The 15,968-nt window shown below is 43.8% G+C and overlaps 2 protein-coding genes across 5 annotated transcripts in view; one reads left to right on the top strand and one right to left on the bottom strand.

The window, feature by feature from the left end:
• LOC124058436 (zinc finger SWIM domain-containing protein 6) overlaps positions 1 to 10,434 on the bottom strand; it is a 41,539-nt gene extending 31,105 nt beyond the window's left edge. The window contains exon 1 of the mRNA XM_046387690.1: positions 9,686 to 10,434. Within this exon, the coding sequence (XP_046243646.1) occupies positions 9,686 to 10,118 (433 nt within the window). The 5' untranslated portion in view covers positions 10,119 to 10,434. The remainder of the gene's footprint in view (positions 1 to 9,685) is intronic.
• Positions 10,435 to 12,808: 2,374 nt separating this feature from the next.
• On the top strand, positions 12,809 to 15,240 carry smim15 (small integral membrane protein 15). Of its 4 annotated transcripts, XM_046387687.1 has the most exons (3): positions 12,872 to 12,964; positions 14,108 to 14,152; positions 14,547 to 15,240. In XM_046387687.1, the coding sequence occupies exon 3, from the start codon at positions 14,580 to 14,582 to the stop codon at positions 14,802 to 14,804; it is 225 nt and encodes a 74-aa protein (XP_046243643.1). In that variant the 5' UTR covers positions 12,872 to 12,964; positions 14,108 to 14,152; positions 14,547 to 14,579; the 3' UTR covers positions 14,805 to 15,240. The 4 variants fall into 4 exon arrangements, with proteins under 4 accessions (XP_046243642.1, XP_046243643.1, XP_046243644.1 ...); XM_046387686.1 differs by lacking the exon at positions 14,108 to 14,152 and having other exon boundaries at positions 12,809 to 12,964; positions 14,549 to 15,240; XM_046387688.1 differs by lacking the exons at positions 12,872 to 12,964; positions 14,108 to 14,152 and adding an exon at positions 13,000 to 13,400 and having other exon boundaries at positions 14,549 to 15,240.
• Positions 15,241 to 15,968: the final 728 nt, after the last annotated feature.

Here is a 15,968-nt window from a genome sequence, read left to right as displayed (position 1 = left end):
GTGTTGAGACGAGACAGCCCTCCCCCTGTTACTTTCTCTCCATCACTCTTGTCTATGTACGGCTCTCCATTCACCCATCTGCCCTTTCGTCTTCGTTCTACCTCTACGCCTCTCTATCCCCTTCTCTCTTCCCCTCGGTGGTGGTTAATGGCACAGGGATCCAGCATGGAATATAGATCAGTACGAGATGGATGGGGCACCAGGAGCTCCGGCCAGTCCCGTAGGTCCCAGACCAAAGATTAACTAAATATTAGCTGACAGGAAGAGAGAGAGAGAGGCAGGGACACAGCTGCAGCTGCTAGTGCCACTGCCGGCAGAATAAACGACAAGATTGTTTTTAACCCCCTCTGCTCTAGGGAGAGACACGTGCGATAAACACACAGGAGATGCAAAAATACACACAACGCATTGGGGTATACATACTGCTGTGCAGGCACACGCTCATGCTATCAGAGGCACCCTGGGAGAAGAAGTCCACTAATCACATTCTCTCCTCCCCCTCTCTGCCCTGCCAAGGAGGATGGCGAGGGGGAAAAAAAGGAATAAATCTTTATTAGGCGATGTGTCCCTGCTTTATCGATCGCTTCGCTCCTTCTCCTCCCCTCCTCCCTCTCCACCCCCTTCTCTTTCTCTCCCCTCCTTTTGTTATTTTAGGCGTGTGTCTGCCATCCAGTCCAATTGAGTCAGGCTGTACATCAGAGTGGACCATTACCCATGTCTCCCTGGGCTGGACTGTCACTGGCTGCGACATGGGGTAGGAGGTGAGGTGATGTAGCCACCCAAGAGGGACAGCTAGCCAGCTAACATCCAGTAAGACAACAAGACAGACAGACAGCTAGATAGTACAGTAGGTTTTGGGCAGGAATGCAGACAGACAGGACGGCAGTAACACGAGGTGGTAGAAAGTAACAATTACAGTAGATCTGTACTTCACCTACACTCAAGTCCTGTATGGACTATGAGCACAGCATAGCATAGACATGATTTATGTTTCTAATTTTTTTCACTAGCCACAAATGATAAAAAGAAGGTCCCAGCAAATGTGTACGACAAAGGATGTACCCCAACATACAGATTCAAACCCTGCAACGACAATACACTATAAAAATGAGAAATAAAAACCTGATTTTCAATAAAATCCCCTTTATCCAAACAAAAGAAACCAATGTTTTCAGAGGTCCAATTTTGTTTAAACGAAAGCAACCATACTAGGTCTTTGTCTGTAATTATCAAAATTTTGATTTATATAAGGAACTGCCTGATCAGAGAATAAGTAAACAAGGTTATGAATTGAACAGCTCATTCAGTAATGAAACCAGATGAATTTCTGTGGGGCAGAGCGCACTGAAAGCTTAAAACATTCCAGGTTGGCCTTAAATGCCTGGAAAACATCAGAGTGAGGATCACTTAAACACTTCAGAGAAAGACACCATGGCAAATAGGCCAAGTCCTGTTCCTTTCCTAATTCCACACACTGGTAAACAGAGAGCTTCTAAATGTAGAAACAGTGATAGCCTCTAAGGTCTGGATACAGACTGCTAGCACTGAGCAAAGCGCATACAGCAGGAGCTAGCTAGCCGACTAGCCTTCCTTTGGGATTTTTGACACAGGAAACACTATGGAAACATGCTGTATCTAGATAGGGGCAGTGTAAATAAGATATGAGTTTCTATTGCCTGGCTTGGGAAATGAAACTGGAGAACTGAGAAGGGGAGAAAGAGATCATGAGAGCTTATAAACACAGGGAAGGAATGCACAAAACAGAAAGAGGATATGCACAGGTATGGTGAGATTAGGAGTAAAAGAGCAAGAACAAAAGATGACAGGAAGATGAAGAGCAGGAACGAGATCAGAAAAAACAAACAGGCAAGCAAGGAAATGTCCATCCATCCATCTATCCATTATCTATCACTGCCTATCCTTCGCTGGGTTGCAGAGTAAGGAAACATGCAAGAACGAAAAAAAGAACTCCTTCAACACAAGACTATTTAGAAGGGCAAACAAAATTCCATAGTCAGTTGAAAGCCTTCCTCTCCTTCCATTTGAATCTCTCTCATTCTCTTTCTTTGTCAGTCTTGCTGTCTCTCATGCCTGGAGAGCCTTTCAAGCTCTATTCAGCTCCACCACAGAGCAGTGAGTGCATGTCTCACATGCCACATGGCCACGACATCATTGGACCAGGCTCAGCCAGAGGTACCTCACACTCTCAGGGCCTCCTCCTCCTCCTCCTCCTCCTCTGCATAGCTCACACAGCACTTGAGTCTGTCGGGCAAGAAGCGTGGAGGGGGTAAAGTCCCCCTCTCTATCTGGCTCAGATTCACTATTGTTCCACAAAAGGACAAAATAACTGGGCATATACTTTGTCCTTTGTCAGACTGATCTCTCATGTGAGAAATTGCTTATTGAAACATGCAAAAGACATATTCAATCAAGCAAGGTGCTGTTTATTGGAAAACAATAATGTGAGCTTGGGCCTGTCTTTCAAGCTGCGCAATCGGCTGCTAGGGGGACATTCTGACCAGATTGACCTTTGACTTAAGTAAATCCCGGGGGATCAAGTGAGGAGGTCAACATTAGGCCAGCTCAATGCTGGGGGAGGGACCAGTCGATGAGTGGACACCTCTGTATGTGTGTTTGTATGTGCAATAGGGGTCAGCGACAGGTAAACCCTCATCCTTTGCTATTGTTTATTCTAAGGCACCTCGTAGCTGGCAAGTGTGTGTCTTAAAGCATGTGTTTATGTGTGTGTGTGTGCAAGAGTTGAAATTGGATAGGGTGGGAATGATGACAGACGGGAATGTCAACTAACCTCTTATCATTACCATGTCTCACCTTTATTCAGCCTGACACACAGCCATAAACACACTCACTGAACTATTAACTAACACAAAGTCCTACACACATGCACACACACATACAAAAGGGGGCTGAAAGAATCTGCCTTTACCAACAATCCTGTGTATTTGGTGGAGAAAAGTTTCCTCCAGGAAGCGGACTGTAGGAATAAATCCACTCTCAATCTATCAATCATTTACAATAACATCAAGAGTCAAGGTTAGTTTGTCACTACACAGAAGCATCTTTGTGACCTTGGTGGTCTCTTGTCAGCAAGCAGAGGCTGTGTTAAAACTTAGTTTAATGTAGACCAAGCACTACAGGTCACATTCCTTTCTTTACTTTTCAGTTTTGTCTGGGATGGATCAAAAATATTGCCCTTAATCTTGGACAACAGCAGGTAACACACATACACACACACACATGATCAAGCACGTATGTGTGTGAGTGTGTGCACGCGTGCGCACACTCACACACACACCCCACAAAATTGCTGCAGCCTTTGGGCTGATCCAAAGCTGTTTAGCTTCTGGGTAGAAACAGCTGTTGACCAAACTGGACAGACAAGCTCTGTTATGTGGCAACAGTGACAGCATGTGTGGTCTTAAATACATATTCTCAAACTTAAGTAGTAAATGCATGCATACACAAACACACACACACAGACACAGACACCATACATACTCGTACATTGAACCTTACACTGCAGTAAGCAGAGTCTTGGACTGCTTTGTGCTTATTTCAGCAGCCCATTGGTGCAAAGAGGAATTCATTAAAAAGAAAAAAAGTGAAAGGGAGCATCAGATAGGAGAACGCTGAGTGCTGCATTCCCCTGTTGTTATTATTGCCAAATCGAAGAGAGAAGGGCGGCTGGTAATAAAAGTCATTAAATGAAATAGAAAAAAACAGCTTTTAATAGGGCCTTGTCGTTGTGGATTTAGTAGCCTTTCTATCGCCTGTTCCCTCTGCTCCATTCCCTGTGCTCACAGAGAAGAGAGGGGCAGGAGCTCTGTGGAAGGAACACTGGATTCCTAGACAGAGTCATCCAGCCGAGGAGCTGTGCTGACGCACACCCAGCAGCCACAGTCTGGGACAGGAGACAAGTCAAGCTGGAACAGGGACTGGGGCAGACATTAGAGAGCTCATACTGGAACTTTATTACTTTAGTTGGTTTATATCAACAGGGGCGATGCACGCTGATCTTGTACACTGAGCGTCTCTGAAAATGAGCCAGTACTAGCGTGCTGGGTAATTTTGAAAAGTGGTCGTTGGGCAACTTTGTAATAGGCTTGGGAGTGTGGCAGACGCATGGTGGCTAGGGCTGGAACGGGGAATGGTGATTTGAGAAAGGCAGGGAGGAAACAGCAATGTCTGGGCTCAGGAATGGGACTGGGAGGAAGGCTGGCTCCAGTCAGGTGGAAGGACTGGCAATAAGGCAGACAGAGCTAGCCTGAGATGGCAGAAGGACTGTCTAATGGTACGTCTTGGAAATGCAAGGAGCAGGAGACCGTTATTGCTGGGTGCAGAAACTGGAACACGGCTGGCTAGAGGAAGTTATGGTCTGTGGTGGGAATAACATATCTAGAGGCACATCTGGGTCTGCTAATGGGGTTGGTTAGAGTTTGGAGTTGAAGATGTGACAACCATTGGGACCTTCTGGAAACTTCTGATGGGCTGGGAACATGACAGATCTAGCAAAAGAACCAGTGGTCATCTATCACTCTATGGTTACAGCAAGGCACTGTCAGGCTTTGCTTTATGAGTTCAACCCTGGAGGGGGCCACCCAGGCTGCAACTGGCTAGGGTTGACTTTCTGTAAGTAATCGAAGGGGGAAATTGCACTTCTTCTGAAACTTATTATAAGTAGAATGAAAGTAATTATCTTGTAAACGCATTTCAGATTTACAAAGATGCCAAGTGAGAACATAAAAACATATACAAAGCACAATTTTTGCCTATACAAGCATATCATACATATCAATCAAGCAAAGAGGGAGTGAGCTTACGTGTTGCCGTTACATGACAGCTGAAATGCATGCTATCTTCTATCCATTCAGTGGACATAATGGGACAAAGGCCTCTCTTCAGTCAGTCTCTCAGATACACACAGTCAGGGAGAAAGAGAGCACTTTCCCTAAAGACTCGATGTCTCTTCACATGGATGCGGTTGCTGCCCCTCTTTCTCTCCCCCCAGGACAGCCATTTGTTTACTCTAGCTCGAGGCTCAGCCATGTTTCCATGACGATACAAGCCCAGGGATAGTCACATGGATGGGGGTAGACCTGAGGTACCAGATCCAGGATCACTGCTCCCTAGATGGTCCCACCTTAGAGCCTGGTCCAGAAATGACATCCGATCTGGCTTTAAGGTTTACTTTCTCAGATTCCTCAAGAAGAACCTCTCCTTAACCTACTGTTTCACTTTCAAAAATCCTGAGTCATATTGCGTCTGCACCTCTTTAAGTTCTGAGTCGCACAAACATACAAACGGCATATTCGGAAGTGTTCTGTCTTTGGTAGCAGGCATGTGGGGACATTCTCGATGGGCATTGGAAAAAAAAAAGAACTCTCCAACCTAACAGGAAAATAAAACCAGATCCACCCACATGAAAAAAACAGCCCACACACAAACAAAAAGAATAAGCCCTCAACCACCAAAAATCCAACTTAGCCTGATAGCGTCTCGCAGACAACATGCTCATGCAAGATTTACATTTGGCATCTTAAATTCTGCGCTTCGTGGACAAAATGCTTGAAATGTTGATGTGGGTCCTCAAGAAACCCTGTGAAAAGCCCTCTTAATTCTTAGTTCAAAAGGAGTGCAGGGTACAAAAATGTGTGTACGTGCACAAGTGTGTTCTTGAACAAACATGCTCAGTGTTACACCACCTTTGTAACAGGTACAGATTTCTCCTTGGCATTTGGTTAACTGCTTTGTCACAGAAACAATAACCTACTAGTGTGCCCAAATACCCTTTGTTATTTTATCAGCCCCTTTGTTTTGTGGGTGTTGTCTGTATCTGTGTGATTTATTGCTGTAGACTGTGTTTGATATAGCCACGATTCTGCCTGAATGCTATGCACACTTATGATTTCAAGTCAGTATGAAAAAATATATGGATTTGCAGCTCGTCTATTCACTCGCCCAAAGTGTACTTTTCAGGAGCTAAACATAAGCTTTGGGAGAGTCTGTGTTATGATTTTCACCATCTGTGTAACTAAAAAGGAATAGGTTAAAAAACAGGGAACCACCAGCCTGGTTGTTATTTCACCGTTTCATTGACATCATGATAAAAAGAGAGTGAGAGAGAGAGTAGATGACGCAGAAACCTAATTAAGATTCTCCAGAGCGTGAACAAATTAACCTGAGTTATGAGCATGCAGAAGCACAACACAGACACACATATGCACACACACCCAAACACACACACCAATTTGTCTCTAAAATAGGTGGAGCAGAGGAGGATGACATTCACACTCAAACAGGCATGACTGCTATGGACATTCAGTGATATTTTAGGCAGGGGAAAGGCAAAATATTATAGGCTATCTAGTCCAACAACACCACCATGGAAAATACACCAAAATAGGCTACAAGATATGCATATCTGCTTTCTGTTCTGCTTGATTTTAAAACAGCCTCAACAAAGGGTCCAACTCATCACTCTTGGACAGCAGCATGATAAAAATGACATGTAGCTTCATGTTCATGTGAAAAATTTGCCTAACAAGGAGAGCTGGATAAACAGGCTGTAACACTGTAGCATGTAGCTTATGCTAATGACATTGCAGAGAGCAACATATGCCCGGCATCAGTATGTCACTCCATAGGGACATGGGGCTTACGGTAACAGGATAGTAAGAGTGAAGTGGTGGTGGTGTACGTGTGGTGTGTGTGTGTGTGTGTGTGTGTGTTGGAAGGGTGTCCTCCTGGCACAAAGCCCTCCAGGCAAACAGAGGGAGTTAGAAATACAGGGATGAGGGGTCAAAGGAAGGAGGAGCAGGGCAGAGCATGTCATAAATGAATGACAGAAGTGGGGGTGAACTTGACCCAGACCGGAGGACTAAAGCAGGAAGGAGGGTAATGAAGTGCAAACATGCTTTGTCATGCCATGTTAAAGCCATAGGATTAGAATTCTATAATTAGAGGACGGGGCACCATAATGCTAACCTTCCTTTCAGCATGATGAGCCGCCGAGTCTAAATTACACAAGGGGGCCAGAGAACAGATGCTGTGATCAGAACAGGCGGCTCCAGAAGTTTTCTGTACCGGTAAATGATGCTCAGTTGCAGCACTGCACAGTCTGATTGACAAACTAAAGAAAATCAAGACTTCGTTTTATTAATTTGCAGTTTTTGTGATGTATTATTACACACAGAACCTTTTCATGCAGGTTGAGGTGAGGTATGTGTTCCACTACCTGGTCAGTGGCCGAGAAATTCATCACTAATTCGACGGTAGAAAGAGCGCAAGAGGGTCGAAGCTGAGGTTTATGGCGCTGTTACAGAAGTGGACTGAAACATAACACTTGCATTCATATATGAATATTTATCTCGAAGGCTGGCATTGGAACAGATGAGCTCGTGTGGAAGAAAGACCAACCCATCCATCTCACTCTCTCCCCTTCTCTGCTCTTCATTCTTCACTTTTATACATCCCTTCTCTTGCAATCACCATTTCAATGCCTCTTTCCTCTTTTGCATTTCCACCCACTTTTTCCCTCTAGGCTTCCCCTCTGTTTCTTGATATCACCCAATCTATTGCTCTTCCCCTTAAACGCCATCCCCCTATCCATTCTCTCTGCAGCACTGATATATGGAAGGAGATGTAGGAAAAAAGGAAAAAGCATGTGATTAATGTCTTTGAGAAAAAGATAAATAATCACAGGAGACTGGGGGCTGGTAGTTGGCCTTAGGGGAGTAAATATGGAGAGTTTTATAGCTGCTCACTTGGGAGAGAGGGAGGTGGAGGAGAAGATGAGAGGGGGAGGAGAGGAATAAGGCGACAGCAGATCCATTCAAGTATATTAGCCCCCCCCCCTTACACAATAACCTCTGCATCTATTCTATTGCTCTACTGTCTTTCATCATCAACACTGAATCCCATCCCACTGACAGCACACACATAAGAAGCCACACAAAGCCACACATGCTTGTGTGCACACACAAACACACCCTCACAACCACCCTGCACTGTTTTTTTTTCCAGGCCAGACCCACTGTATGTGTTTGATGGGCCAATACATGTGCTGTGTGATGTGGCTGACAGCCCCCTCCCATGCTGCCCTGCTTTTAAGCCCTCATTCTCCAGTGGCTGCCTGTCCCCTGGAGTAGATTGCATCTTTTATTTATCATTTTCCCTTCCTTGGCTTTATCTACCCAAGCTAAAAAAAAAAAAAATCTGTGGCAAAAATTGCAATCAGCATAACATGCCCTCCTCCTGCTGTGTACTCGCCTGTCATCCTCCACTCTCTATGAGCATGCAGGAAGAGACTGACAGCCCGTGCAGACGAAGACACACACATGCACACACAGATGCACGCACAACCCCCCTGTGTTTATCAAACCCCCCACACATACTCTGTTCTCTCTCTTTCACACGCACACAAAAACACAAGCACGCCTAAAGAAAATGACCCCGTTACCCTCTTTGTCACTGTTTCTTACTATTTTTCATAGCACGCGGATGCGCGTGCGTACACACACACACACACCTCCTCGCTGAAGCCCCACACTATTATACCCTGTGCTGAGTTTTTCGCTTCCTAAAGCCCCAAAAGAGTGAGCACATAAATGAGTCTAATGCTGGGGAATCTGGTAAACAGGCCAGAGAGGGAGGGAGAGCTGCCTGCCTGTCTGCCTGCTCCATGGCTACTATTGTGCACTGCACATTCTCTGAGCCCACAAGAGCTGAAGCCATCTCCACACAGATTCTTTGGAGGGATAGTAAGCCAAGAAGTGAGAGAGGGAGGTAGAGAGAGAGACAGAGAGGGTGAGGGGAGGGAGAAGGAAGAAGATCATGCATAAAATCTTGTTTGCAGAATGCATGAAGATTCAGATGAACTGGGGGGGGGGTTAATGGGATTAGAATCCTGAACCGTTTCCAAGGGTGGGGAGTCGGATTGACAGCTGAGTCTATTGCACTGACGACTGCAGTGAAATATTGTGGCTCTGGCAAAGGCAGCCAACCAGGCAGGGAGGCAGGCAAGTAGGCAGGCAGGGGGTTGCTGAGCCTAAAGCAACTCTGTTTACTCTGAGCTTTAGCACAAATCGTGCAACAGAGAGAAATAAAAAGGATCTTTGACTTTACCAGCTTCATATAGCCTGGGCTTTAACTGAATATTGGGAAGGGAGCAGCAAAGCTTCACTCTGTCTCACAAAGGTGTTTGGCAAACAAAATAGAAGCACTGTGGCTTTAAATCGCCGTCCCTCCCACCCTTTCTAAATATCGTCTATTTAGCCAGCGGTGAAAAGATATAGGGGGCTTTTGTCTGCGTACCCATTGGTGGGGGCATGGAGAGCTGGAAAGACATAAAAATAGGAACAAAGTGCTAAGCTTCCAATTGGGATGGCTCTGGGCAATTCAATGCGCGCAGCTCAGTGGGCAAAAACAAGGAGAAGTGGGCTACTATTACGGGCTTGACTGAAAATAGCCTATTCTCACGCAGCTATAGGGTAGACTGCTGTGGAAATACCCTGCATTGTTTATAATACACAAGTCTAGGGAAGGCAAACACAAGCCCTTTAAAAGTCTGGCATGGTTCCATAGAAAAAAGGCAAACGGTGCGAGTTAGATGTTTTGTTTAATATACGCTGTTTCCTGTGTTATCGTAACGTTATAGTCCACTCACCGACTTGCAATACGTTGTCCACCCAGCCACCCTCTAACAGAGTGACACCCCGTAGGAAAGGCAGCTGGGTCTCGTCATTATTGTCCCCGCTAGTTCCACTTTCCTCTCCTCCGGCGTTGAACGAGGAATACATACAGATCTCCTTCTCGCTTCTCGGGAATGACCAGTATACGATCCTCCGCTGGACGGGTTCCGGGATCCTCTCGAACCGCTCCTCCACCCTCTGAAACGGCCACTTCTCCGCGACTCTGCGTGCCGCGATGTCGAGCAAGGACTCGGGGTTGTGCGTTTTTCCATTCCCCGACCCTCCCGGAGCGGACCCTGCGCCGCCACACAGGACTCCTCCAGCCCGCTGCCCCTGTCTGCATGCCGGGTTGTAGCCGGGCCTGCAGCAGAGCCGCTTGGCTGGGGGCTGCTGGACTCGCTCGGCCATGATCGCACCGCTTCCAACCTGAAGCGCAGTTCCTCTCCGATCATATAAACGGGATAAGGAAGAGAAAAGGGTAATCTCGCGCCGATTGTTTGCCGTACATGGAGAGAGTGCCCTTATTTGGAAAGGTAGGCGGATCCTGCGAGTTCCGTGAAGTCCTTTGTGTTGTCAAAGTAACCGGGATGGGCGGGATCCTGGAGCGCTGCCAGCGCACGAGTGGCGCTATAAAAGGAACTGGAGGCGGAATTCCCGAACGTCGGCAAATCCTTTGTGAAGCCTTTCGGGAGCGTGAGGGCGGAGCCCCGGCGGCCGACGGCCTTTGAAGTTTCCTTCTATTTGAGTTTAAAGGCGGGGACTTAATCCAGGGGCGGTCTCGCAGTTTCCCACAGGGGTAAAAGGGGGCAAGAAAACTGACTTTTTTCCTTTGCAGCCTCTGCTACCACCCCGGGCTCCAGCTTCTTCAATAACAACGTGATGGTTGTTTTCGATTTCTCAGTCCAAAGGACTCTCAGCTGTCAAAGACAGAAAGGACGTGGGAGGGGGAACATAAAGATATAGAGCTGGACATGCCTGTCCTCTATAGTCAGTCATTTTGGTCAGCTGTTTGGTATTGCTTACTGTGCTGTTGTCTGTGTAGACATTTAATCCCTCTCTTTCTCTCTGTGTCTCCCTGCAAGCATACATGTAATATTTATTTCAGTTTTAAAGGGTTTCTTCAGAGTTTTTAACATGAGGGGGTTGTAAACAACTTCAGTGGCTTGGATCCCTGAGAAAAATGATGTCCTCAGGGATATCTTCAGGACATTTGAATTTTGAACAAAAGGCCTGTTACAAACTAGGGATGTATGTTTTGAAATATATGGGCATTTATCATACATAAAGACTCTACTGTGACATTAAGTTGCATTAGGTGAAGGGTAAGGAGCCAGGTTTTTTTGGAGCTTCATCCATACTGATGACATGTTTACATTCTCTTCTCAGCCTTTTCTCTCCCAAGTGTTACAACTTTACCAAAGTTCATCACAAAGTTTCTGAAGTACCTTCTTTGAGAGTTGTGGGTCTAGTCATAATCTCTACTCTTTACTCACTGCAGCAGTTGAGTCTATCAGCTTGCAGTAGAAAAAGCAGAATCAAAGGATGTTGAAAATTCCTCAAGGTCTGGCCAGACTAGTGGTTTTTCTTGTAACCATTATGACACACACCACTAGTGGAGCTGGCTAACTATAAATTGTGGTGCAGTCATTTTATGGTCCTCCTCCCTGTCTGCTGATAGTGTTAGTTCAATAGCTGTGTCATGAAAAGGGGGCCTACTTCTGTAGGAGGAAAATAGTCATCCGGGGGTTTAGGGTGCGGCTTCATTTCCCACCCCATGACTTCTCCCCGCCTGGTGAGACAAGTAGCAGAAGCTAATAATTATAAGCACGTAACACGAAAGCCACCAGATTGGAGATATTTTTCTAAACTGTCTATAAAACTTGGCCAAAACTATGCCGGTAAACCAGAATGTGTGCTTGTAATGTGTCTGCTTGTATTCCCAGTTGCCCCTTTCCTTTCCCCTGTGAGTAAAAGGCTGGCCTTTGAACTGCTCTGAAAGTGATCCACACCGTATGGACAGAGCAGATGTGGTCTAACCTGATTTGGTTTCAATACTTCCCCACAGGAAGTTCACAAAGCCAGCAGGTCCTCCTTTGTTATGTTAGTCATCTTTCTCAGAGGGCTGTTTGGAGCCTTTTGCTTTTTTTCTTTTCGTTTTTTTCTTTACCAGTTATTGCCTTATTGTTTGCTTTACTCTGACTTCTACACATAATCTGAATTTCAGAACCAGCTAGCTATCAACCAATTGTATAGGAACAAAGTGGACTTTTCTGTTTTTCAAGAGTTTTGTATAGTTAATCTCTTTTCATTATTTTACTTTAATCATTATCCAGCAGAAACTCTTTTACAGCAGAGGCTATTAATGGAACACACATTTGTATTCTTTCTGTATATCCACAGATAAGATAGGGCCATAACTTTTATTAAAAATCTGTCTGGTCACAGGTCTGCTCTTCTACTGCTATCATCAATACCTTTATTGTAATATGTCATACACATTCAGTACTCACAAACATTTGAATTACTTGAACTGAAATTCACTGAAAAAGTCTATACAAATTAAAGAATCTCAAAGGTGTTATCTTCAGAGTAATTCAGGGGATGATTCACCTTTACAAAGCTTTTTCAAATTACATTATGTCACATGTCCATGTTCCTGAATAATAAATAACAACAAAAATGGTGTTGTTACTATTCTAAATTTCTTTTATTCTTTTACTCCTGTTTTCACTTACACTCTGCATGTCTGTTTCTTAATTTAAAACTACTGGAAGTTCTTGAAAAACAAACATTACTCAAGAATTTTAATGTCCAGCTATTAATCAGCATTATACTTCATAAGGACACTAAATTATCATAGTAAATATCTGTACTACCACCATACAGTTATACAAATTATCAGCCATAATCTAACAGCCAAAGCATTGTATTAATTTAAGTTTTCATATTTACAAGAAAGAAGTTAAGTTAAGCAACCATAATCAATAAAAAGGCACAAGTAGTTCCAAAGTCAACAAAGGAGGGGACTTTACATTCCACTGCTTTTCATGCAGGAGGACTCTGTCCTGTATTTTGGTGGTTATTCCATACATCCGGTTTCTGAGGCCAGAAGACTACATTTCCCACGTGTTGGGGAACGCGTCACAACACTAGACAGCCAGTACCAACCACTAAGTAGTGACCGCCCAGTTTCACTTCCTAGAGCAGGGAGGAGCTGGTACTTCGTGGGATACAAACGAATTCGCTACACTTTAGTGAGTTTACTTCGTTTTTGCTCTCACCAACTAATATGAAAATAGTCATTCGTTGTTTCGGCGCACTCCTGTGTATTGTTATTGCGCCGTTTAGCCGAGACTCTGTGTTCTTGCTACTTAAATTTAGGCCGTTATGGATGGGCGGGTTAGCTAGCGTTGCTAACGTCAGTAGAATATAAATCTTTCATTCAAATCTCAGAAATCCAAATTTAATCCTATTGCTAAATAAAATCGTTTAGTTAGCTTGTGCGTGTGTATGTTAAAGGTTGGTAACAGTTTTTATCTCTGAATCCATCTAACAAATCACAGTTATCGGCGTCTCGCGTTGTTGCTAGTTAGCCGGGTCGTCATTAGAGGTTCCTTAAGTGGGCTGTTTGTTTGCCAGTGACTGTAAAGAAAGCAGAGCAAGCAACATTGACTTCCGTTAAATTTCTTGGTAAGAATATACCGAGACTTGATTTGTCATATCCCTGGGTACCATTGTAACAGCGATGGATTATGGCTTGAAAACATGCTGCAAAATGTGACGTCGATGTAAGCGATCTGTGCTGATCTTAGTTAACTTGGAATTGAGCAGTTACCGTTCCAGCTATTTACAAGGACCGTTGTCATTTCCGTGTGTCTGTAATCACTTGGCTTTTAACCTATCATCTGTTATTGCAGTGTCGATTTTAACAATATTGTACAGAGAAGCTAACGTTTGTTTACAAGTCAGGTGGTTTTCGAGAGGGAGTCCAAAACACTTGAGAGGCCCAACTCAGAATGAGCTCCTAATGCTCTCTTAAAGGTTTTGAATATATTTTGTTATTTGCCTGTGATGCTTTATTAGTTCTTGAATGAGTCAGTTGCTTTTGATGCAGTTTCTTATGACCCGAAAAACTCAAAAACAACTTTTACTGTTTTCACTTACTATTTTTTAATTCCCACCGACCATGCATCCCACTGTAATGAGCATTATCTGACTGCTTATAAACTAATAAAGTACTCAACAGTAAAATCCTGATGAATAGCCTGTCATTTTGGATTGAACATATGATGATATCAAATTGGTAATTGTCAGATTTTATTAAATGAGGATTGCTGTATATCAAAAAGGGATTTTCTCTTGACATTATTTTTTTTTGTCATTTTTGCCTCTATTAGATGGGTGGGTAAAGAGGTAGACAGGAAACATGGGAAGAGAGAGAGAGAGAGGTATGAAAGGCAACAGTTCAGTTCAAAAGACCAATTTCATATTTGAATAGCTTGAACCAGCAAATATTTGGTATTTTTCCTTTAATAAAGAACTGAAACAGTGACTTATGAACGTGGTTGGAAGTTATTTTTTACTGTAGATTTATTGTTTCCTCACTAGTCTGGTTGTTTTACCTCTAAACACTTTCTCAATTGGTTTAGTAGGAATTACTGTACATGGTATGACAGGGTAGTTAAGAAATTGTATACACTGTTAAAGTAGATAACATAACACCCACTCCTGATATCATTATCGTCTGAATGTCCTTTGGTTATTGCTGTAATTGTTTTATTTACATATCACACTGCTATGGCTATTCATTTGCTTTTTCTCCTGGTATCCTTTCCCAGGTTTGATTAAGCCTCATCGTAGCTGAACAGGATGATTGACGTTCGGGCATGGGCAGAGTATGTGGTGGAGTGGGCTGCCAAAGACCCCTACGGTTTCCTCACCACTGTCATACTGGCTCTCACACCTCTCTTCATTGCCAGTGCATTGCTGTCCTGGAAACTGGCCAAGATGATCGAGGCACGTGATCGAGAACAGAAGAAAAAGCAGAAACGCCAGGAAAACATAGCCAAGGCCAAGAGGACCAAGAAAGACTGAGTCTGCAAGGAAGAATGAGGGCATAAGAACAGAGGAGCAACCACCAAGCCCACAGCCCTCCTTATTCCAAATAATGACACAGTGCCCTTCCTCATCCCAGCCCTACTGTCAGCACAGGGCCACTACACCTCATGTTGGGGGGGTAGGAGTAGGAGCACTGGACTCACAGGCCTAACAGTGCTGAGACGGACAGTACTGCCTGGAGGAGGCTCGTCCCAGTGGGACTTTGGTCAGCAAGAGCATGGTGGTCATCTGTATGATGTTTTTATACAGATATCTGCTGATAATATTGTGCCGCTGTTGCAGCACCTTGTATTCCATTGTTAGCATCCATGTAGTAATGAGCATACTGGAACCTTTTTCAAATCACCTGCAAAATATCCAAAATACTGATTTCTAATCAATAAAGTTTTCACGATTGATACAGAAAATTGAATTTCCTCTTTGTGGATTTAATTATTGAAGCGATAACAATACTGCAAGTGGTTTTCATTCACACTACATAAAAAATGTATTCATCCCTTTATGACTTTTTTTGTTTTGTTTTGTTCACACTGGAAAAGAGTGCATGTAATTATGCCTTTATCTGCTGACTCTAATGTCAAAGAGAAAACTATAAGGGTGTGAGAGGTGAATGCAGGTTAGGTACTCCTGTTTCTGCAAGGTATATGTGTAAGTATGAAGACAAAGGAATATCCTAAGAAGCCTGAACAACGAGTTTAAAAGGAAACTTCCAAGGTTCTGAGTATCCTTGGCAGTACAGGAAGGTCAAACATAAATGAAAAATTTGTAACAGCTGTAAGATGCCAACTTGCCATTAAATATTGACCTGATAAGAGTGAAACAGTAAACAGAAACACTAACACAGCCATTTACAGCTGTTACGGTTTTGTGGCGCCATCGTAGCTGATTGCAGAGTTCGACTTAGACTGAACAGTGATCTTATCTATTTCAACGTGATTAAACAAGCTTTTCCACATGCTTCCTCAACAAGTCATACCTTTCATCTTTACAATGTCCAAAAACGTTCTCTGGGATATTTAACAAAACTGCTGTTTCTGTCGACCTCATACCTGAGGCCTGTTGATGATCAACTTGAATTTAAAACATTTTCTATTTATCTCTGTACTTATTTTTATATATAGATAAAGACCCAGTATTGAA

The sequence above is a fragment of the Scatophagus argus genome, chromosome 4, assembly GCF_020382885.2.
Source record: "Scatophagus argus isolate fScaArg1 chromosome 4, fScaArg1.pri, whole genome shotgun sequence".
Taxonomy (NCBI): Eukaryota; Metazoa; Chordata; class Actinopteri; family Scatophagidae; genus Scatophagus; species Scatophagus argus.
Note: the sequence above shows the minus strand (reverse complement) of the source record. Positions and strands in the feature narration are given on the sequence as shown.